Source organism: Colias philodice, chromosome 7 (genome assembly GCF_061535455.1).
Source record: "Colias philodice isolate Cphi_HAF_F1 chromosome 7, ilColPhil1 Martin Lab GWU primary, whole genome shotgun sequence".
NCBI classification, from domain to species: Eukaryota; Metazoa; Arthropoda; class Insecta; order Lepidoptera; family Pieridae; genus Colias; species Colias philodice.
This window is the reverse complement of record NC_143092.1, coordinates 4,895,647-4,919,647: the sequence shown is the minus strand read 5'-3', so window position 1 is coordinate 4,919,647 and position 24,001 is coordinate 4,895,647. Positions and strand designations below refer to the sequence as shown.

At 33.1% G+C, this 24,001-nt stretch overlaps 2 protein-coding genes across 3 annotated transcripts in view; one reads left to right on the top strand and one right to left on the bottom strand.

Moving 5' to 3' along the window:
- Setd3 (SET domain containing 3) overlaps positions 1-5,266 on the top strand; it is a 29,195-nt gene extending 23,929 nt beyond the window's left edge. Inside the window, exons 5-9 of the mRNA XM_089697244.1 lie at positions 1,097-1,205; positions 1,851-1,978; positions 3,775-3,974; positions 4,470-4,656; positions 4,972-5,266. Coding sequence (XP_089553370.1) covers positions 1,097-1,205; positions 1,851-1,978; positions 3,775-3,974; positions 4,470-4,656; positions 4,972-5,080 — 733 coding nt within the window. The 3' untranslated portion in view covers positions 5,081-5,266. The remainder of the gene's footprint in view (positions 1-1,096; positions 1,206-1,850; positions 1,979-3,774; positions 3,975-4,469; positions 4,657-4,971) is intronic.
- Positions 5,267-5,820: 554 nt separating this feature from the next.
- On the bottom strand, positions 5,821-23,826 carry LOC149487035 (uncharacterized). Of its 2 annotated transcripts, none has more exons than XM_089697241.1 (13): positions 23,692-23,826; positions 18,841-18,874; positions 18,464-18,595; positions 18,103-18,150; positions 14,148-14,289; positions 13,415-13,498; positions 12,322-12,455; positions 11,757-11,890; positions 10,542-10,696; positions 8,637-8,715; positions 8,254-8,416; positions 7,343-7,499; positions 5,821-6,894 (listed from the first exon to the last, which is right to left on the bottom strand). In XM_089697241.1, the coding sequence occupies exons 1-13, from the start codon at positions 23,706-23,708 to the stop codon at positions 6,719-6,721; spliced, it is 1,455 nt and encodes a 484-aa protein (XP_089553367.1). In that variant the 5' UTR covers positions 23,709-23,826; the 3' UTR covers positions 5,821-6,718. The 2 variants fall into 2 exon arrangements, with proteins under 2 accessions (XP_089553367.1, XP_089553366.1); XM_089697240.1 differs by having other exon boundaries at positions 11,757-11,893; positions 23,692-23,825.
- Between the last annotated feature and the right edge of the window lie 175 nt (positions 23,827-24,001).

The window sequence follows — 24,001 nt, the reverse complement described above, 5'->3', positions numbered from 1 at the left end:
AAATTTGCTGTCAATTTATTTGCAAGCATTCAAAAATTTTCATTATACAGTGGGTAATTGAAACATGACTTTTGAAAGTAATCGTAATCGTAAACCACACTCCCAATAATTTGGTGGGTGTTTTCTACTGAATTGCATAACTTCTTTTTATAATATCGTGAAAGATTAGCTTGTGGTTGAAATAATGGCTTGGGATTTCCATTTAAAATGAATGGATTATGTTTTATATCCATACTTTTACTGTGTAGTAGACAGAAAAATAATATATCTCCAATTATTTCTTGTATAAACTGTCTCCTTGTATATGTCCCATTAATAACAGTCTAATTTTTTCTTCTTATATAACTATCAGACACTAAATTTTTATGTATTTATAAATATTCTCGAACAAATTTTAATCTAGGAAAAATTGACCGCCTCCTTGGTACAGTGGTTGACGCGTGAGCGTAGAACCGAGGGGTCCTCGGTTCGATTCCCGGTGGAGATGAAGAAAAAAAATGTCTCGGTCTGGCAGGACACAGAAAGCTACTTGTCCCAAAGAAAATCGATCAGTGAATTTATGAAATAGATGTATGCATAATGCATCTGCCCCTTTCCCCACTTGGGGACACGGGACTTCACTTTTTAACTTTAGGAAAAATTAAACAACATCTCATATAACAGATAAAAATAGTTTTATGTTTGCTTATTACGACATCAGCCAGCATAAAATGCGGGCATATAATATTTGTAAATATTTGACGATAGAGTTTCGTATGTTTTGTCAATATGTACTGGCACATCCTTTCTTCACGTCCGGTGTTTTATATTGATGACTATCAAGTTTTTCTGTTCAATTCCATTTAATAATAGTGAATATATGGTGGGCGAAACAAAATCAATAGAACTTTTATCGATGATCTTGAACTGGGGAATTTAATCAGATTTCTGTGCCTCTCTATAATATTAATAATTCATTCATAATCATAATTAATAATTCAACAAATGTTCACCAGATTTCAAACTCAGGAACCTTTTACCTATGTCTTTTCAAGCTATAGTTTACACAATCTCTCAAGAAAATAGTTTATTTAACCAAGTTTCTCTCTGTTTCTAGATGGGCGGTGTCAACAGTGATGACGCGGCAGAATCACATACAGCTTGCTGACCAAAGCACTACGGCGTTCATACCTTTGTGGGACATGTGCAATCATGAACAAGGAAAGGTGGGTAAATTGTCTAAAGGTGAAACTTAACCCCCTACAGTGTGCCATAACGATTATTATGATATTGGGGCCTTCAAAAAAGCTTTTAATATGGTAATTCAAAGGCCTGCAAAGCACTTAACAGTAATTTGCAATTGAAAGAAAGAAAGAAAGAAAGAAAATACATTTATTTGTACCGATGCACATTAATACATAAAAAAGAAATAAAATAAAATTAACTTATAACTAGTTACAACGGCACAAAATGGATAATATCCACTCAGTGGATTATATCATACACATGCACTCATTACAATACAGTAGATGCAGATGTATTACTCATACTAGTCATATAGAACGACAAATTGTAAAATAATAGTCGTTTTCCTGAATACTCTTTACAACGTTCCGAGACTCATATAGGTATGGCCTTTCTCTTATCCTTAAAGCGAAAATTATTTCAAAGTAACGTTTCTAATTCTTTTCTTTTTTACTTTTTATGACGAAATGTATACAAAATTATAATATCCGAATACTGAACTGTGCGTGCTACATAGCTTCAACATGAAAATTTTATCATAAAATGTCTTTACTACTGTAACTACATACTCTTTATACAAAAATCTAACATTTAGACTCTAGAGAAAGAACCATTAAACATTTCAGATAACGACAGATTTCAACAAAGATCTGAACCGAGGCGAGTGTTACGCGCTGCGCGATTTCAAAGCGGGAGATCAAATCTTCATTTTCTACGGCCTGAGATCTAATGCTGATCTGTTTCTGCATAATGGGTATGATTATTGTAAAATGTCATATAAGTTTCTTGTGAAATGTAATTCATAATTTTATAGTGGAATAAAATATAACCTCTCGTTGATTTAACTAAATAAAAATTTCTTTGTCTATTATAAAGTGAAGATATACCAATAAGTGTAAACTATAAAACAGGTAATCCTAGTCATGAATATATTACATTAAAATAAAAATGAACGTCATAAACTTGTTGCAAAAAATGACGCTACCAATTAACAACCTCCCGGTGGTTTTGGGAACTAAAAAGAAGTCGTCGGACACTTAATAAACAACGAAAACACCAAACAATAGCTATTTAGATTAACGAGAAGCAATAACGCTGGGAATAAATTGAAAACAATTTTAAACAATACTATGACATAAGACGTTGTGTAAGTTATTACGCACAATTATATCACGATCTATTGCTTATGCATATGATCTATTATAAGTTGTCGGTGAAATAATGTAGGAATGGGGTAATTTGGGTTTATGGTTATTTAATAATAATGCGGAAACTTGTGTGTGAAATATAGTCTGTTGTAATGTAGAAAAACTGTCTGGTTTAGTATTTATACTGTCGTTGTAAAAGTTATTTCCTATATATTTTATAGCTAGAAATATTTATAATGACTTATTGTAATAGACCGGGAGATACTGACACAAAATTTCGAGTCATTTGTAACAAGGATGGCGGTTCTACAGGGGTCTTAGTACGCAATGACAAAAAGAAAAATGATGGTGTGAACGCTGGTACCGGTGTCTTAGTCGCGTGGGCGTTTGTCGAACTCGTCGGAAAAATAGCGAAAGTCAAACGATTTGTAACACAAAAATTTTAGAATTTACCGATAGCCCATAAAAAAGTAGTAGGCGGTAGTGTCATGCCATACTTTTCCGGTGTGACTTACAGCCCGCCATACCGACGCGAATGTGTTGATTTAAATAAAACAATCATTCAACCATTTGTACCAGGCTAACTTTTGCACAGGTAACTATCGTCGTGCAACCATTTACGAAAATCGCCATGCCATACTTTTCGGACGATTCCAAATGGTCGCCATACCGCCGAAAATCTGCAAAAAATTTTTATTTCGCCAAACTTTTTGTACCAGTATTGCATTTGGATTTTTGGAGAGTATTTGATAAAATGTGACCATTATTATATTTGCCATACTTCTAGTAGGGGGAAAAAGTGCTGTTATACTTGAAAACTTAATTTATTATTAATTTATATAAGTGAGGATTTCCAACACTTAGATCTTTGAAATTTTGTATTTATATTTGTTGATCCTCAAACTTACAGGAAAAATAAGTGCCATACTGTTACAAATCGTTTGACTTTCGCTATTTTCCGACGAGTTCGACTAACGCCCACGCGACTAAGCCGCCGGTACCAGCGTTCACGCCATCGTTTTTCTTTTTGTCATTGCGTACTAAGACCCCTGTAGAACCGCCATCCTGTTACAAATGACTCGAAATTTTGTGTCAGTATCTCCCGGTCTATAATATTTTTATTCCTATTAATAGCTGCTATAACATTTATATATAAGTCTTTGGTAATCAAAAACTAAATGTAAGGTATGTCTATTGATAATAAAAATTAGTACACGCCCAAAATATTTATCAATTATCAATAAGAGAAACTCTTTGTCCAATGTCTGTTTTTATAATTGTGAATAAGAACATTTAAATTTGTTAGTTCGTTAAAAAAATCCCATTTCATATTGATTACTGAAATCATTCATAATTAATTATTCCAATTAAATATAATCTAACTATTAATATATTTTTTTAGTTTCGTATACCCAAACAACGAATACGACTCCCTTTCCCTGGCTCTGGGTGTGAGCAACAGTGACCCCTTACGAGAGGCTAAAATGACGCTACTAAAGAAACTGGGACTCGCTAATCTGACGCATTACAAGTTGTATAAGAAAGAAAACCCAATCAGCCCCGAATTGCTGTCGTTTATACGGATATTTAATATGAATAAAGGTATGGTTCATTGTTGTATACAAAAAAAGGCAAAAAAAATCCCCTTTTTGTTCCATAATAGCACTATAATTCTTAAAAAAAAATTCATTCATAACTTATTGAGTATCCCACTCTCATTTATTCAATTTAAAGTGTCTAATCACTTAAATTCATTCCATTACATCCATCATTTTCCATAAAAATCTGTTAAAAAAACACTCCACTTGAGAAAGCTCAAAGCATTTCCATTAATTTACTAAAAGTATTTTTTTATGTTTTACTCAGAAAAACCAATTAAATAAAGATTTTTGTTGAACTGAAACTTCTTTATCGGGGTTGGACAAAAATTTAGTGTAACATTTTTGCGTTACGCCGTACGCGTGACATTTTTGCGTTACGCCGTACGCGTGACATTTTTGCGTTACGCCATACTCGTGACATTTTTAAGGTCATAAAGAAGTTTCACTTCTTACGTGTGTACTCCAGTATACGCATACATTTTTTTTTCATTTTCAGAGGAACTAGAGAAATGGATGCAAAACGGTCTACCCGGTGACTTGGTGTCGTCTGAAGTGGTTAGTGCAGAAGAAGTTGGTGTTGATATCGATGGTCGTTCTTACAAATATCTGCTCACTCGATGTGAACTGTTAATGGCCGCTTATAAGAAATTGGAAAACAAGGAAGAGGCTGCTAATTTGAATAGGTAAGAGAAAATGGATGGAAAAAGTCATTTAATGTCACTGGATTACTGACTGACTGACTGACTAATTAGTAGAGGATTCCGCATATGGTCGATTTTTTTTTATAAGTTTAGCAGATAAAATTTTATTTTTTAATTTAATATGATTCTGAAATACCAATTAGTATGCGATAAGAAAATGGACGAGGCAATTTATACAAAATATAATATGCTCTTTTTAAAAACAAAATATTATCCCCAATTTAAAAATTTCGGTGTACTATCATGTATGGCTTTTACTATTTTCTAAGTGTTTACTCAATTTATTTTTAATTTCAGGAAGAATATAAAACTCCTCAAGGACTGTGAAGTACAAATGTTAGAGTGTGCCATCAAGTACTTGAATTCTGTTTTAGAAACACTCCCACCGAAGAAAGAAAATAGTTAAATTAGTAAATCGATTATTTATATAAGAATTAATCATGTAATAATTTTTATTATATCGAATTTAATATTTTTAACAAATCATAGCAGTATTCTTTTACAATTTTTTTTGTTACTTTTTATGTGTAATGCTGGCATTTTGTTACTTTTTTGTGTGACTGCTTTATGAATTTTAATATACATGTTGTTTTAATAAGTTTTGTTTCATTTGACAGAAACCTCAACCCTTTATTCAATAACAAGAAGCTTATATCTAATACACTGGAGATTGCACTATGACCATTAACTTGTAACAAGAAAATATGACCTTGAATGACGCCTGTATGTTTTTTATCCCTTTCACACCTAAAAAACACATAAAAAAAACATACAGGCGTCATTCAACGTCATATTTTCTTGTTACAAGTTAATGTTCATACTGAAATCTCCAGTGTATTAGATATAAGCTTCTTGTTCAATAACATTCGTTATGTATGCATAAATACAAAGATGTTATTTTACCTAAGAGAAGAAAGATGTTCTGTTATATTAGTCCATTAGTTAAACTATGTAATGTACCCATAGTATTTTTTTTTTTTTCAATAATTTTGATTTTTCTTAGTCTATTATACATTTTAATAATATGTATATTTCCAGACACGTAAATCGTAGCAATTACTTTTCATATTGATGCCAACACAACGTTCCCGTATCCTTGGGGCATTGTATATTTTAAATAAAACGACAACATTGTTTTCATAGCACTTTATTTATATTTTATCATTATAAAAGTATAAATTAAAGTATATATCTTAAGAATAATATTTACACTTGATTATCACCTTAGAATAGTTATAAATACTTATTTCTACTTATTTACTTAAATTTAATGAGTTTAATTTATTCATATCATTGTACCCATAAAACGGGTCCTATACTAAATATCTTCGCTAAATGCTCGGTACAGAATGGTTTAATTTCTAATACACAAATTTTATTAATTTTTAAAAAGACATACAGGAGGAGACATATTTTATATTAAAGTAAAAAATATAAATCCTCACAATTTGTCTTCAATGTGATAATAAACATTGTACAAAATAATATACCATTACTTTTAAGTAGGTACAAAGTTTACCTTGTAGCAGATATCTATTATCTTAACATTAAAATCCGTCTTATACATGAATATTTTTCAGTCGTTACAAATTTTTGCTCACAATTTTCTTTACATTTTTGAATTACTCAATCAAATCATCACTATGACCCTCTAGTATACAGAAATACATCCATTTGGTGAGCACAAGTGTTGTATTAAATAAAATACATTATCTATCACATGACGTAGTAGGTATCTCTATTTAAAATGTAACTAGTGCACATTGACGATTCTAAAAATTCTATTTGATACGTGCCTCAAGAATAACCACATTGTATAGTTTATATAATGCATCCCTTTTCCATTTATGAGAAGGTATCTACCATAATAGTACGTAATTTAAACGACAAAGACGCACAACTTTATTTATTCAGTATTGACGCAACGCAAAGGCCCAATCACACACTATTACCTATATACGGCATAAAGACGCACTTACACGTTCTACTTTATTCAGATTTTACACAAAGGCCAATCTACACCACTATGCCATATACCTTCCAACTACTTGATCCGTCCCTTATGCGGCACGTACGCGTGGTGCGGCGCGTCCCCCTCCCGCCGCCCGCAGCGACGGGCGGCCATTAACAACGCCGCTACGAGTGCGCATACTACTGCACCGCAAGATGCGAATAGTGCGGACAGAGCGGAGGTTTTCATGCACGTTTGGCCTTCTGCAACTGTGGGAACAAACATACCTATATTGGAAAATGTAGTTTGGGACACATGAAGGTTTTAGTTTTATAAGGTTTTCTTCTTTCGAGTTCGACAAAGTGAAAATGTTACTTTTTTTATGGTTTCTTAATGTTTGATACTTTTTGTAACTTTAAGAGGGATCTATAAGAAATTTGGCACAAAGATATTCTGTTGGAATATTGTAATTATTGTAATTTGTAAGCATACAAGCAAAGCCCATGACTGAAACTAGTACCTATACATTCTTCACAAAGGTAATATGTCCATACGATCCAGCTCTCCCATAGTTATACCATACACAGTTCCTATATGCCTACACTGTCCTCTATAATCACTACACATGCATTCCAGCATACAGCAGCCATACGCCTCTGTATAAAGACACTACACACAGACACTTCCTTATAGTTCGCAACACACTCCCACACTCACCGGCCCTCGTGTACTCGTCGTCCTCCTCGCCCTCCTGCAGCACACGCAGCGACTGGAACAGCGACACGTTCTCCGAGAGGCGCGGCGCCACGTGCGCGCTCGCCTCCGCCGCTCGACGCTGCACGCTCTTCATGTTGCGCCAGTGGCACGGCTGCGACTGGACAATCATATTATTTTAGTATCACCGTATAGGCGACTGGTATATAATATGCTATCAAATTCAAATTCAAATTATTGATTGTGAGTCACAGGTATATGGGTCACATTGTTTGAGGTGATCCGCTGTGATCTGCCATGATAATTAAACCGATTTATACATTTATACCATTATTATTATATTATTGTTTATACCAAGCACAAAACAAAAAGCACAAAATAAACATATCTGTATGTGACACTGAACAGTGGCATGTTACAATAAGTAGCACTGATTCATAAGTTCTATACCGTTGCTACGACTGTGACTGGACAGTTATAACTTATCAGTTTCATCGTATGGGTTAACTCAGTCAGGGTTACAATACTCTATCTGTATGTGAAACTAAACAATAACCGATATGATAACCGACTCGTGAATTTCAGGTTGCGCCAGTGGCACTACTGCAACTGGGCAATAATACTCTGTGTGTGACAACAAACGGTACTAATTCCTCAGTATTATGTTGCGTCAGTAGCAACGGCTGTGACTGAACAATTATTTCTATCAGAATTGCAATATGTCGCAGAATAGATTTTATCAATATCGTGTTACGCTAGTGGCACGGCAGCTGTTGAACGAATTTAATTTCTAGTAGGCACTTAAATCTACCAGATGTCTGCGGGTAATGTTTTAGTGTGGTTCTATTAAGCGAGTATTAATTTCTGTATATCCATTTGTCAGCAAGTAATATGTCAGTTAATTAAACACTCACGGGACATCTTCCATGGCACATGCGCACGTCACATTCAATATAGAGCGCGGGCGATCCGGTAAAGCGGAATGTCTTCATGTACGCGAACACTTGCGTCTCGAACACGCCGGCTTCGGACCACGAGCCGCGGAACCGGGATATCAGCTTATCGTCCACTGGACAGCTGGAATTTTTGTTAAATATTGAAATAATAGCTATCATTATCATCAGTTTCATCAGTACCAACTGCAGACTGTTTAAGGACATAGAAGTTATTTCACCTTAGTTACTTAGGCGTTAAAAACTTGACATGGTGAAAGTTTAAGGGAGGAAATTGATACTGAGAAAGGATTATGAGTGAAATCGTAAATTTGTGATTTTTATTAGAGTGATAAGACACTTACCCATATTCATCTATGAGTTGAATCCTCTTTGCCGCTCCGTTGTGTGCGAAGCAATCGTTTACCACGATGTCAAATCCATCTGTAAATAAATTTTAGCATGAAATAATTTTAACAAAGGAACAGTTCATTATTAGTATATGACCAATGGTCTTCAAAAAGGAAATTTATCTTTAACAAAGAAAAATATTTAATTAGCATCTTTCACAACTTCAGGTTCAGAAAAATCTTTTGAATTAGTGGTCGCTTATTCGTTGTCATTCCAATGAAACCCAATAGTAACGGTTTCAGGTTCCTTATATAATAATCCCGTTAAAAAAATGCAAGGCTAATTTGGAAGATTTATATTCCCTCGCCAGCTAATTAAATTTATCGACAATATAAACAGCAGGAAAGAGCAATATGAGCCGACCGGAGCGTGACTGTCCCTAATGAACTATTTCGATTCACTGTTAGATCATTACCATCCATGTCGAATGCCAGCAATTAGCCCTCAAGATCGCTCACCGTTTTGACGATACTGACACATTTATCAATCAACGAACCATCCACAACTGTTTTGTTAATTTTATTCAATAGTTCGGATCAATGAACTTTTTGCGATAGAGTTTCGGCACGCGATCACTGCATAACAACCCGTTAATCCTACGCCCTTGATTATAGAGATTTCGATGGAGCCATGTAACGATTACGTATTAAATTTTATGTTCTGTTACGTTACAATCTGTATATTATAAACGGGAAAATAACTATCTGTCTACGTTATTCGTGCCAAAGCCACTTTAAACTTTTAAATAAAATTTAAAACTGGAATATTACAAATTCTAACCATTATATAAATATTTGAGGTAGATAGATAGACCAGAAGTAATAATTTAATATAGGTAGTATTTAGAAATTTAACAACAACATGTCTTTATGATAAATATATGTTGATAGAGCACCATAACATAATTTCTGCGAAAAAACATTCGATTGTTTATCCTACTAAAGGACTGCTAAAAGTTTAAAATCTAAAAAAACATAATACGTGCTTACTATGCCTACAGTTACGATCACGTCAAGGCAACACTGTCGATTTTAGCATTGATATTAACCGACAAATGCTTTATAAGGAATATCTTTACATCTTTCCCACGATAGTTTCAACACCACGCTTTACGAACGAATCTCAGCCGGTTCAAGCATATTTTATATCTTTTCCGACAATTTTAATTTAAGTACATCCTTTTGTTTAAAAGCAGTAAGTCAATTAGTAAATCAAAATATTCCAAGGGACTTTAATAGAATTTTTTACAGATAAATATTGATTTCACCATGTAACAAGAATGCTTACTGTATTCAAATTCCTTAAATAATTAAAAACAAAACATAACTGCACTTTGCAGTTTAAACGGTTTTTTCCTGACAACTTTAACGTTATCTCATTATACTTAGAAACCAAAATGCTGCATCTCACCATAGCCAATCATTTTGGGATGCATTGAACTTCTTGGTATCATTTCAATTAACTTGCTTTAGTTAATACCTATTATTATTCCCGTAAAACATTTGCCTAAATTATTAATTAACTCACTTTATTATTGCTGTCTTTAATTTTGCTTATATTTATCTACTGTCTGTTATGTATACTGTATCTCTACTGTCTGACGATTGTAAAGTAAACTTCATCTGAGTATAAATCGACCATCCTTAACTGAACCAAGAAACTTGTACTTAATTCATTTTCATTAAAAACACAAGAAGAGATCTGAGAACCACCTATTTTATTCAAATCGATTTGAAGTCGCTTGCGCGGTACGCGGTACCCAGACCTTATTTTCATAATATTCTGGTGATTGCAGCGTTAACAACACGGGCTTACCAGTCACTACCCTAGAGAGAAATATAACCTTCAGAAGCACTCACCATAAGCACTTCTCATATAAATGAGCAGTGTCAGCGGGTCCCCCACACGCACGGGCCCCGACACGCGGGCCCCGCTCGCGCCGTACCCGGACCGTATCTCCATATAACACTCTGGTGGTTGTAGCGTGAACACCACGGGATTACCCGTAGCTACCCTAGAGAGGAATAAAAAAAAATTACAATTCAGAGCAAAATAAAATGTATGTGACGAAAAGAATTACTATAGAGCAAAATAGTACCTATGTGACGTAACGTGGAAAAGCTACGACGGAAAAAAGGCTATCGAACATTCCGAATCCTTACAGATTAAGACTTGTTGCATTGTACCATCAATTAATCAAGTTTAAGTTTTGACTTCTCTGTTCCCTTTTGATAAATAATATAAACATTTAATTTCCCAGTAATGTAATATAAACTGATTCACTTGCAGCTACGCCATCCATTTTTTGTTAAAAACAAATTTAACTTAAAATTAAACTATAAAATCATTAATAATTATGTATAGTGTATACTCTATCCAAACCGCGAATAAAACCAATTCCCACTGCACAATACATATCTCACAATAAGTAAAACAAATTAATTTTTGAGGTCACCACACACTAATACACTGGATCATTGTCGATTATAAAATCGAGGCTAATGCAAACAAATCTCACAAATCGATAAAATAAATAACTACAAATTTAATGCTGTCCATTTGTTCGTGCCTTAGTGGGTAATATACTTTCACTATACGATTAGTTCCATTTTAACAGTGCCTATTGAATCTTCTACTTTATCCCAATCCATGTTAAATCGAAGTATTTCATTTGTGTGCCAAATAGTTCTTGACCATCAAAAAGTATGTTTTATTTGTATGTCGAATATAATTTACACGTTTACGGTAGCTTTTGAATGCTTACATTTCTATCATAAAATAAAACTATAGTTAAAGACTATCCCACTTTGCCATGGAGTCCTAAATTTAAACTTTATTGAGCATAAACCAAATGTTTTAACAGCTAATGGCTGAACTAAACTAAACTGTCAAGAATTCAAATAAATTTTATAGCTAATCAGTATCGGCAAAATATTAAACTCACTTCACTGAAAATACTGAAACCTTCTAGCAATTTCCATACACTGATCACTGTCAGCAAAATTCAATTACCTATCAATTCCCTCAATAGTTCTCTTACACAAAAACTAGTAAAGAATCCTAAATATACTCACTCTACATCCAAAAAGGGAAAAGTGACAGTTTTCCAGAAATCATATCCATATTCGCACGTGACCTTGAAGTGTTCGTCCAACTCCTCTTCGATTAGAGAGTTGTACTGCACCGTGATCGTGTTCCACATTAGGTTCTTCTACGAGAAACGTCTTGTTTAGTTATGAGATTAAATATAAACGTAGAAGTACGGCTTTCTTCAAAAAATCTAATAATTTTAGGACCTCAAAAATATAATGAAAATGTAGCTTATGCGGAAGATGAAAGTTATCTCATACCATTATGTAGAGATTTTTTAGGGGCATTTTCCAAGCCAAATATTTATCTTGTATAAGTGATCATTTAATAATTACCTATGTGAATACGCAGTACCTATAAGTTTTTGCTCTAAGCCTAGTTATATGAATTCCATTTAGATATATTGTTGCTTAGATTGTATCATGCTTAATTTTAGTTGCGCATCAAATCGGAACCTTTAAAAGTTATGACAAAAGCTAAACAAATTAACCAAATCAACCGGAACTTATCTTCAAAAGGTATAAGTCTTATAGTCTTTCTATGTCTCACCGTAGGATGTTTCCTAGTATCATCATGCTGGCCGTTCCTCCCGAGAGTGCCGCAGCGGTTCAGTTGTATGTAGAACTCGTAGTAGTCACGACCAGAGCCGTTGATGTACATGCAGTCGGGGTCGTAGGAATAGCCTGCAGTGTTTGTTATTATATAAATATGATATAATAGGATTTGTTATTATATAAACGATAGAGAGAACACAGAGAACATAGACGAGAGCATTGTATGGAAAAAATAACTACATATGCGATAAAAATATAGGGAAATTGTTCGGGATGTAATAATAGATAATAATAATTTACATATTTCGTCTTAACAAATAAATCCTCTGATCGTTCGAACTTTTCCTGAGATTCCTATAATGAAAAACATGTAATCAATAACATGAAAATTGAGATGAATTGAAAAATATGCTCATAAATATATTATTCATACTGTAATAGGGATGCTACGACGAGAATATTCTGAAAGGGTGGTGAGTATGATATGGAACTTAATTCTCTTTCTCTATATATCAAAAATTCCTTATTCGACATTTTTTTAAAGGGACTCATCTAAAAATACAATATTTTATAGAAGAAGGTCAGATCAGCGTTAACAATAAATATTTTACTAACAAGGCAAGTGTATAATTGTTTTGTTAACGGCAATTAAATGAAATTGAATAAAACGTGATTTCGACCATACCGTCTGTCGTGCGATTTAACAATAATGTTATCTTGCAGTTTTAATAACGGGAAAATTCCAACCATACAATAAATGTCGAAAATAATGGACAATTAGGTACTATTTATACAGCATTCCCAAGTCCCAAGCCAATCTATATAATAATTTTAAGTTCTCTCTCTTATAAGGTTAAAGAAACTTAGTAATGTAAGTCCCTAAAACGTCACTCATTTATTTATTTAATTTAAATACACGCAACAGATCACGATCTTGTTAGACTTAATTCTTATAGGCGTTACGTACATACCTACTTACATTTTCGGGAGCAGAACGCATCCCAACAAAACGTAAACTAATTCAAAATTTGTGTAGAGAATGACGATCATAAACAGCTTATAAACTTATTTATTATAATAAAACTGACCTGCTGAATATACTAAGCCAGAAAACGATCCGTTAAATCCCACTCGTATCTTCATAAAGTCGTCTTGACATTCCGCTTCAATGTCTGGAAAAAATCTTAAATTTATTAAATGAATATAGCTTGAAAATAATAATAGAAATATGTTAATGTTATTTATGAAAAAGAAATGAATTGCAAACGTTTTTGTACCTTATTAAATAATAGATAGATCAATTAAATATAGAAATAACACATCGAATAAGCAATAGCCTACACAAAATATTACAGCAATATAACATCTGTGTACAGAACACAGGTAGAAGGCGGCAAACGCCTTGTAGATATCGATAACATCATTATTTTTCCGGTTTCGCAACAATACGGTAAGTTAAATGGGAAATCCACCGCTTACAGCTTCATCACATGAATGCCCGCATTAGTTATGTATCTATGCAAAATACAATAATTGTGATGATATTAGATATACCTACAAAACTTTATAATGTATTATAGGTATGAGTTACTAAAATAGGTTATAATAATCTCATTGAATATGCTGATGAAATTCGTAATAATGTTTAAAATTAGGTTTTAATAATCTCATTTAAAAAGCTACTGAAATTCGTTAAAAGGGATAACTTATGAGTCTATTTTTTTTTGTAATAGGTACACATCAGATTAAATAAAGTAAAATATGCCCATGACTAATTATTCTTTTTTTTTCATAAAATAGGCACAAAAAAGTAAATCTCACATTGCACCCGACTGCCATTAGTCCTATGTCGCCTATACTCCCGCTCCCACGCGGGCGGCTCTCTCCACGCCGCCTCTGCTGCCGGCGATCGCGGCTTGATGCTCACCGGGATGTAGTTGTTCTTGTCCGCTAGGAATACCACCTAAAATTAAAATATTAATGAATAACCTTTATATAAATGTAGTTTCATACTAGAATTCGTTAATCATATGTTTTAAAACGAGCTCTATCTCATACTTGGAACTTAATTGGATAAGGAAAAGCTTGTAAGAAAGCTTGAAAGCTTTTTCTCGGAATCAAAACTAATTCAACAATTTTGTAGTAAAATAAATACTTAGATACTAAAAATAATTAATAATGTTAGATAAATTAACTATGTGATACTGCATTCATAGTTTGAAACCTTAATTGTTTAAATCGCTAATTTAATAAACTGTCGATTAAAATGAATATGAAACAATAAGTAGTTTTCCACATTTCCCGGGCGCTGCTAACATGCAACACCGATAGCCCTGAGATAAGTCTTCGGGCTAACTACCTCCTTCCTGCGACGACTTTTGACTGCCTCCGATAATTGTACGTATAATCCAACACAACCGCTCTAGAAATTAACTCAACAACATTGACCCACAACGTCGTCGAAAGTAAAACGAGAATCGATAATTTAAAAGCAATAAAGAATCCAGAGCGAATTGAAATTGCATCCATTATCAGTACGTTAAAAAATTCAAAACAAACTATCGCATTACCGCCGGTAATGCACCATTTCACAGTCACGATCCCCTAAGAGTTTTGCACAAAAAAGTAGCTGTAGATAGTGCTTGGCCGTAAGTGTGCCAGGGCGGTTCGCACGCCGCTCTCTGCACGCATTATAACAATTGGGCCAGCGGACCAGCGGACTAGCAATTGGATGGCCTTTACCTTGTCGACTCTATGCTTTGACAAATTAGATAATAAAAGTAAAAACTCTGTACGTGCGAATTAGACAAATTGGGAACATGACATCACGGTGGCCCGGACGAGCATGCCAATTTGACGGCAATTTCCAATCTATAATTTAATATTTAACCGATTTTAACCAATCACTTACATTACAATGTATAATGCATCTGGTGCATTAGCACAAATTGGTAACAACTGTGCTACATTTTTATACAAAAAATACTTCACTATAACTATCTCCAAAAGGTTATTTACCAAAACTACATTCAACAAAATCCAAAATTCTTTCAAATTCACGGTGGTGTCTTATAAAAATGAAACTCAACAAAAAAATCTGTAACTAATTTCCCGCCAGGAGCACACCTTTCATCAGCAGATGAAATAATACTTAATAATTAACATTATTTACACCGCAGGTAATCGTCGATTACATTCCGATGGCGCGGCCCAAAGCTACGAGTGTTCGAGTGGAACGCAGGAAGTGCACTTAACAATTTTAATCTATTTCGTTCAAATCGCGATTTTATGGGAAGGGAATATATGTAGGGCAGACAATGCGAGCACCGTTCATGGTTTGCGTGCAATGTGAGTCGAGATACAGCTACTTTATCACACGCCGTCGGCGCCGGGTCAAAGATGCATATCTTGTGCACTTACAATACCTGCTAACAATTCTCACGGTGACAACATCGTACTAATTCAATGTTTAGGCTTAGCGACCGACTAAGGAAAGTGTGGGTAAGATTAGCCGAACGCAGTCGGCAGTACAATGCGCTGATTCGTATCCGATAATTTAATTATAATAGAATTGCTGTACCGTTATTTTTGGTGTAAAACATACATTTTTGTACCCAAATAGAATTTTTCTAAAAAAAAGTTCCTTATACTTATTACCCAATGGTAAGTAAATATTTTCCATGTTGCAAGGTTGTTGGTATAACTGATTATTCACGCTTTCCAAAAGTAGTTGTCAGAACTTTGAACGAATCCAAAAATAAACAATTTTTTTATCTTTAAAATCATGCGACACAAATACCAAAAGCTTTTTTTAAGAAGATAGAGCCTAGAGTCGTTACACAATTTATCTCTGAAATAATTGTTAAAAACACATTAAAATTATAATTGCTCATCAAAAGATAAGATGCATAATTAAAATGTATGGTGTTATTGTGTGTACGTGTTGCATAAGCTACTACCGGTGGCCTCCCATTGAAGTTTAATAGAACACATGAACAAGATTGTGGAATATATACGTAACTCATCTTCACTCACGCATAAATAAAGGTTGTATGGAAATAACGCTAGAGTAAAATGTGAGAAGAAAAGTAATTTATACGTAATAAATCGTAACATCACACAAAAACTCATAACCACCTGCCTAAATTTTTATAGGAACAGATAGAAATGTAAGTAATGTTTACTTATGGAGCGTGATGGAAATCCACCGACGACTTTAGCTTTTAGTAATTGTAAAAAAAGAGATAGTTACTGTTTCCAAATTGCTTATTTTGTGAAAACGGAATAATTTTAAACATAATATGATTTTTATTAGTGTTTTTTTATTATTTACATTGTTGAATGAATCTACTCTTTTTAAATACGCTTTTTATTAGCTTCACTGTATGTTTGTACCTATGTTACCGACTTTAGACGATTCGTTTTTGACCCACTTTAAACGGACAAAGTTAATTCTAACTTTGTACGATAATTTCATGAGTTTAAGCGTGCTTTTTATTTATTTTAGAGCTGACTACATCCAGGGAATAATCTGCAATATAAGGGTTGGCAGTCAAGTAAGCCATATCAATGGTACCGCAATCCCACGAGACATGATTACCAAAGAATTTAATCTTTTAAATGGCGGTTACAGAGTGTAAATAACTTGGTTTACACACTTTGTTAAACATGCCACTTATACTTATTACGTATTACAGTTGTATCTAAGAAATCGAAACATATTAAGTATGTCTTTTACTTAGCAAAAATTATAAAACTTCTACTTGTATTTTTAGAAACTTTAACATTCTCAACGGTATTTGTGAACTTATGACTTCACCGTGTCTAATCTAAAGTATATCATATTTTTTGTCCCCAAAAATTTTCTAGAAAAAATCCCATAAAATTACAATCAAGTAATATTTCTAAAGCCGTGACTGTCATTAAATGAAATACCTCTAACAATATGAAAAGAGGACATAAGAAATTATATATTACAAGTGGTTTGATGATGGTTTATTATTGCGAGTATAACCTTATTGTTCTTTGCAGGCTGATAACAGAGTCTCTATACAAGGTCGAATTATGTATGCGAATCGAAAGTGAAATGAAACCGTTACAGCTTTGCGCTTGTATGAATAACTTAAATATCGGAAAAATAGAGCAAATGTTGTATTATATTTTACGCAAAAAAGTATTGAATATCTATAAAATTTTTATAGATATATCTGAAGTAAACATAAAAAGTTGCGAAATTAAGTCAAAACTAATTTTTCGATTGTAGAGCAGAGTGCTCTACATTATGAGTCTTGATTTTATGATGATGGTAAAGGCTTGATTTTCTCAAATAATTAAAAAAGCATTAAATTTTTAACGATTTCATACATTGTATAGTTATGTATAGAACTAAATAGTTAAATTCTAAAGTTCAATTGTTAAAAATGATGTTTCAAGTTATTATAGGTTTTATATCTCATTCTCGATGTGTCAACATTTTCTTCTACATTTTATCGGTCCATGTAATATTCTGAATTATGTTTTCTTTAATTTTATAAAAAGGTAAGTACGTATATAACCACTTGATTAATATAAGAAACAATTTGAATGAGATCACTATATAGTAGACCGTATCGTACTCAGTCCGGAAAAAGGTAACGCACTTATTTTCTTATCGACGATTTCAACGCGCAACCTACCTACATACGGCTCGCTAGCCTTCAGAAATATCATAAAATTAAAGTTAAATAACCTTATCATACAAATACAATATTTTAAAAAGTAATAAATATTTACTTACTGGATCCTGCTCACTTCCATCAGATTTGAGCGCATCTCTCGTTTCGTTCTGTTAAAAAAAATGGTTTACTTTAATGTCAATAGGTACGCCTTTTCGCTGAAGATATTTGTTTTACAAAATTAAATAGAAAATAATCAATTTTACACAATTAAAATGAAATAAAAATATGACCGAAACTTGTGTGTATGGAAGAACAAATACTGAAATGATGATGACCTATAATTTCGTCATTAGGTACATATACATAGTGTAATTTATAATGGCATTCGCAAATGAAATTTGCTTTTATCATTTGCAATAAAATGGGAGCTTTCATTTCTAAATTAATAACCACGTAAAATAAAACACAACCAATACTAACCTTTGTCCGCAAAATTGGACCTGGAGGTTCGTCACCAGACCCTTCATGCAATAATTCTGAAGAGGGCAAATCTGTTGACAGCTCTGAGGATTCCACTGAATCTTGAGTCTGTGATACTGCGGAAACTGCATACTAAAATAAATAAAATTTAGTTATTAAATGAGTAAGAAAAATGTTTGAAGATAATTGTAAAACAATTGGTTTTTAATAAATATGTATAGGCCAAAATTATGATAGAGCGTATAATTTTACTTCTATCATGTTCAAAAAAACTTAATGTTCAAAATACTTGACTACTTATTCAATATAGTATTCAATACATAATATATCTTATAAATCCAATGATATAATTGTTAATAGTATATACGTGTACTTACATTTAACAAAAGGAGGCTGCATAAAAATACTAATCTGAAAAAAACATAACATTATTAGAGACCCTATGAGCATAATTTATCATTACATTTTCTCACAAGATACCGAATAAAATCGCATTGAAGAGATCGTGATCTGTAAAACAATTTGCTTACGTAAAAAAAGTAATATAACTAAGTATAAAGTAGCAAAATCTGCAGACTCGTGATACGGGCATTACAGGGCATTATTACAATATTCATAATGGCAGGTCAAATGACAGGGGAGAGAATGACTTCGAAATTGGTTTAGTAGCTGAAAATAATTTGATGGAATAAATTCACTGTAGAGTTAATGAGTATTCAGATCATTGGCAGTATTGTAACGGGAACAAACCGCAGATTATAGAAACTACCTAGTGTAAGCAGAAATTAATTAAATTTAACACTACAATGACCTTTTGTGCCGCGCGTGGCGATTTCGTTGTTCGTTCAATCGGAGTTTATGCGATACGAAATAATGGGATCATGAGTGAATTTTCATTGGGAAATACGAGAGCATTGTGTGTTGTTGTGCATATTAAACGTTTAATTTGTACGTAAAATATCGATGTTCATAATGTTTCCTTAATGTTTTCTTTACACAATTTGCTTTAAATATGAAGTAGATGTTTTAAATAACATGTTGAAAATTATTAAATAAATAAAATGATGTAGATTTTTTCAGTCACGAACGACAATACACTCGCAGCGTGGTTCCGTCAGGCGTAGCTCCATAGCTACTCTGCAGGCTTAATGTCCGATTATCATTAAGTTTTATGCACGATTGCATAAAGCGTAGTGACAATCGTTTAGTGTGAGATGTTCCCAGCGCAGTCGTCGACCCCTTATGGGCGTCCGAGCGTAACCTGCGTGTCCTTAATGATAGGAAATCCGATAAATTATCGGGAGCCGGTTGACAGAGTGTCGTAACGATATTGTGTCGTACCGTCGTGATGCAAATGTTGAAGGTAGATAGAATGCGGACATAAACCTATTGTAATTTTTTTGTACAGTATTTGTTACGCTACGTGTGAATATTGTTTTATTTAAAACCTGTGGCTTGAGAATTCGGGAATGCAAATAAAATTGCAAGTGCAAAATTATAGATCCCTATATTGCCATCCACATCCGGCAATCGAGTCTTCTCCTTCATTCAATTACCTCACGTATGCGACAGAGCTCTAGGCTGTAAACAACATAAACATGAGCAATTTGCAAATACATATTATTAAAAATAAGAAAAAAAAACCTTTATCAATTTCTAAACTCTCAAACAATTTATAAGCAATATAAATTTACAGAGAATTAAAAATTTACATTTACAAAGCATTTGAATGCCATAAAACCAAAAATATAAAATTCAATTTACAAGTATTCGAAAAGATAAACAGCAATTACCAATTATCCAAGAACAAAGGCGTTTTGACAAAAATGAGTGAATCGTTAATTATGCGCGTTTCACTAAACTCTGACCAACGAATCCGGATCGTTCATAGCCAATTAATCGCATCAAACGAAACGCTCTGAAACCGTAACCCCAGTTATAATAGTTTACATCGTGATCGAATTGTGCCCGTTAGTCTCCCGAGATATTGTTTTATACCATAGTTTTTAAGAAAAGTACTAATGATTAAGTACGTGGCATGAGAAAAACGATAGATAGAGCACTACCCTCCGAGGTGTGCAATATTTGGATTTAATATTTTTTTATTTGTTTCTTTCTTGTGATGGGTATATTAAATTAGTTCAACGTTACATACATTTTTACCTACTTCGTTATACTGACTTTAAGAAAAATTTAGCGTGAATTCTTAATTCCAAGCCTAATGGAAGACAAGTCAAGCTAAAAAGAAAATCAGTGGCTACTCTTATGTGCTCTTATGCTAATAATATAAATAACGTTATGATTTTTGTTTAAAACAACTTACGAAACACAAAATCCTTCGATAACCCAATTTCCTAAATATAAAGATTAGCAATTCTTATATTGCCACAGTTTGCAGACATTTGTTAGTTTGTAATAGATTAATAGATAGACCTGAAAGAAATACACATTTCATTAATGTATTTTTTTGTTTATTTTCCTCAATAAACATTAGCTTTATAAACAAAAACACTCTTGACCTCTCGTTACTTCCTAAATTTATTAAATTTCGACGACCTCATATACGCTTCCTTCCATAACAAAAGTATTTTACAAGGGCGTCAATAATTATTATAATTACTTACATATCTTATGTAACATTTTATTTAACTACTTTTATACTGTAGGGTCAATGCTTTGTATTTTATAATTTATATTTCAGAATAAAACGAATATTATTAACGAACTGGATTTTTTATACGAGTCTTTGAATATTAAGATTAATTTTTTACATAAAAAATACAATTAGCTTTCTAATAAAACGTGTTAGTTGCGAGAATGCATGGTTGGATGAAGGACAGAATCTCCTAAACAAGACCAATTGATTTGAATTAAAGTTGGTACAAATACTATGCTTATTAAATATTAAATTATTTTGATAAATATGTATAATTTTTCTGCTTGCTTCTATCGGTTTATCTTAATAATAAAAATTAATCACCAAATGTTTTGTTAAGCTTGAGGCGGCTCGGGAACAGCTGAACCGATTTGGTTAATTCTTTTTTTTATAATATTCCTTGAAATACTAGTATGATTCTTATGGACAGACAACGTAAACATATACCATGAGCGAAGGCGTACGGACTGCTAGATTCATTTATTAATTAATATTTAATATATGTATAGGAGCAGTGATTCAAAAGATAAGGATGTAGTTATTGCGTAAGGAGCTATAGTGGTAAAAGTTTGCAAGTTTGTCTGGTTAGGTAGAGCATATCATTGTACCGCAAATTTGTGTCAAAATTCGATTCAGTTTTAAATTTTCATATTTCTGAGTACATGAAAATTGATAAGCAGTTTTACAGACTATCTATGAGATTTATCTTAAGCTTCTACAAACTTGAAAGATTAAAGCTATAAGTAAAGTCCCAAAATACGAATAAATTATTTCCAAAACGTAACCAGTTCTTAAGCAAAACATTATTTTATCACTCCATCACCTAAAATCGTAAACGTCTATAATTGCAGTCGACAGCGGAACGCACCGTTACCACGACATGCACGGGCCATGCTTCGTATGACATCAAACGTTTTACACCTCGTGCCGACGTACAATAATTACCATATTCGCCAATATTTTAAATCACAGATATATAGCTTCAAACTGACCGCCTTATTGGCACAGTGGTTAACGCGTGAGCGTAGAACCGAGGGGTCCTGGGTTCGATTCCCGGGGTAGATGTAGAAAAAAACGGTCTCACAGGACACTGAAGGCTGATCAGCTTTTCCTTAAAGAAAATCGATCAGTGAAACAGATGTATTAATAATGCACCTGCCCCATACCCCACTAGGGGACACGGGGCTTCACACTTGGTAGTAATGCTAGTAACTATAGTATTATATTATTTGTGGTGATTCGTGTCAACTAATTATTTTGAATCTTCAGGCTCATAGCAAAAGTGGACATTTAATTATATGAGGACGTTAGAATGAAAACACATGAAAATTAGTATACCGATTATTTACATTATAGTAATGTTATTAGTTAATTAGATTTCAGTCGTGAAATCCATTAATGATCATGCTAAACATAAGACACCACTAAGACACGTCATTACGTATAATAACGTCTCTAGATTTTTTATTGCAAGGTAGCTCTTATTGTAAGTAGAGTCATAGGTAGAGCCGGAATAAATTAAGTATCTATATTCAATCTTGATTGAACAGATTAACAAACTGAAAAAACCAAATCGACTTGAATTGTATAATCCATAATTATAAATGAATTGACCTTAAACGTTCAATCAATAAATTCAAAAAGAACTTTGAGTTCTTATTAACGTAAATAGGGAGGTAGGTATAAAGTAAATACCTCAAAATTTGGAGTATGCCGCCTAACATTTCAGAAAGTTTACCATGAATTATACCATCGAAACCTCAAAGAAAGGTCGCGCTCAATCTTTTATTTACCACTAAAATTTTATATTCGATATCGCTGAAAGCAAATAATCACCGTGGTTTATCCCATTCAAGCGTAGCGGGGTCACAGAACTAGTACAAATATAATTTTATTTGCAAATCTTTAAAACGTCTGCTCTATGAGACGATACTGCATTCTTGTATAATATTTTCCCAATGGCTATTCTTACAAAGTATAGAGTGACACCTAAAACGTGGTATTGGAGATCCATTGCTAATTTTTCATGAACTATTATTTATTTAAGAAATGTAATACTTCTTCATAAACCACTATAATCGTCTGAAACAGATGTATAAGGCCAATGATGATGATGAATGGATACCTATTTTTGCCTGATATAACTTCAACAATTAGAATTATCTAGGGACAAGATGACAATATTGAAATGGAAAAAGGACAAAACGTGTGTTTTCTTATTTGTTTCAAATGAAAAGTCCATACTTACAATTTACCACCACTTAATTATTATATGGTTAATATATGAACGAAAAACCACCATTATGGAAAATTTTTTTAGGATATAAAAATATAGAGTAAAATGTTTCTAAATAATCAAGCTACAAATCTTCTCACTACCAAATTTAAAAATGAAATAATTTAAAAAGGCTAGACATGTATTTTCTGAATAAGGAAAATAGCCCTTAACACGAACTGAAAGAAAATTCATTTTTCAAAATATGTAACGGTCGTGTTTACAGATCGACGATATCATCAACACCTAAAAACGAAACGCACAAACAAAAAGAAATTGTCTCCGCACTCTACTTACTTCGCATTTAGCACCATTTTGCACTAACACTTAGCAGGCACTATCATTACACTACACACGATGTTATTTTAATATTTATGACGGCAACACTGCGCGGTATGCGTTTCGGCCAACGCTTGGAGCAGAAGTGATGACCGTCGACGGTTCAGCCTCCGATTGTCTTAGAACCTTCTCCGTACATTTTCGCTTCAGTGCCATAAAACTTCATTGCAAAGCTCGTTTCATAATACATTTAGTTTGTACTAAGGTTATGGTCACTGTGGAGCTTTATTTTTATGTATGTTGTATCTAATTTTGAGCAGCAGAGTAA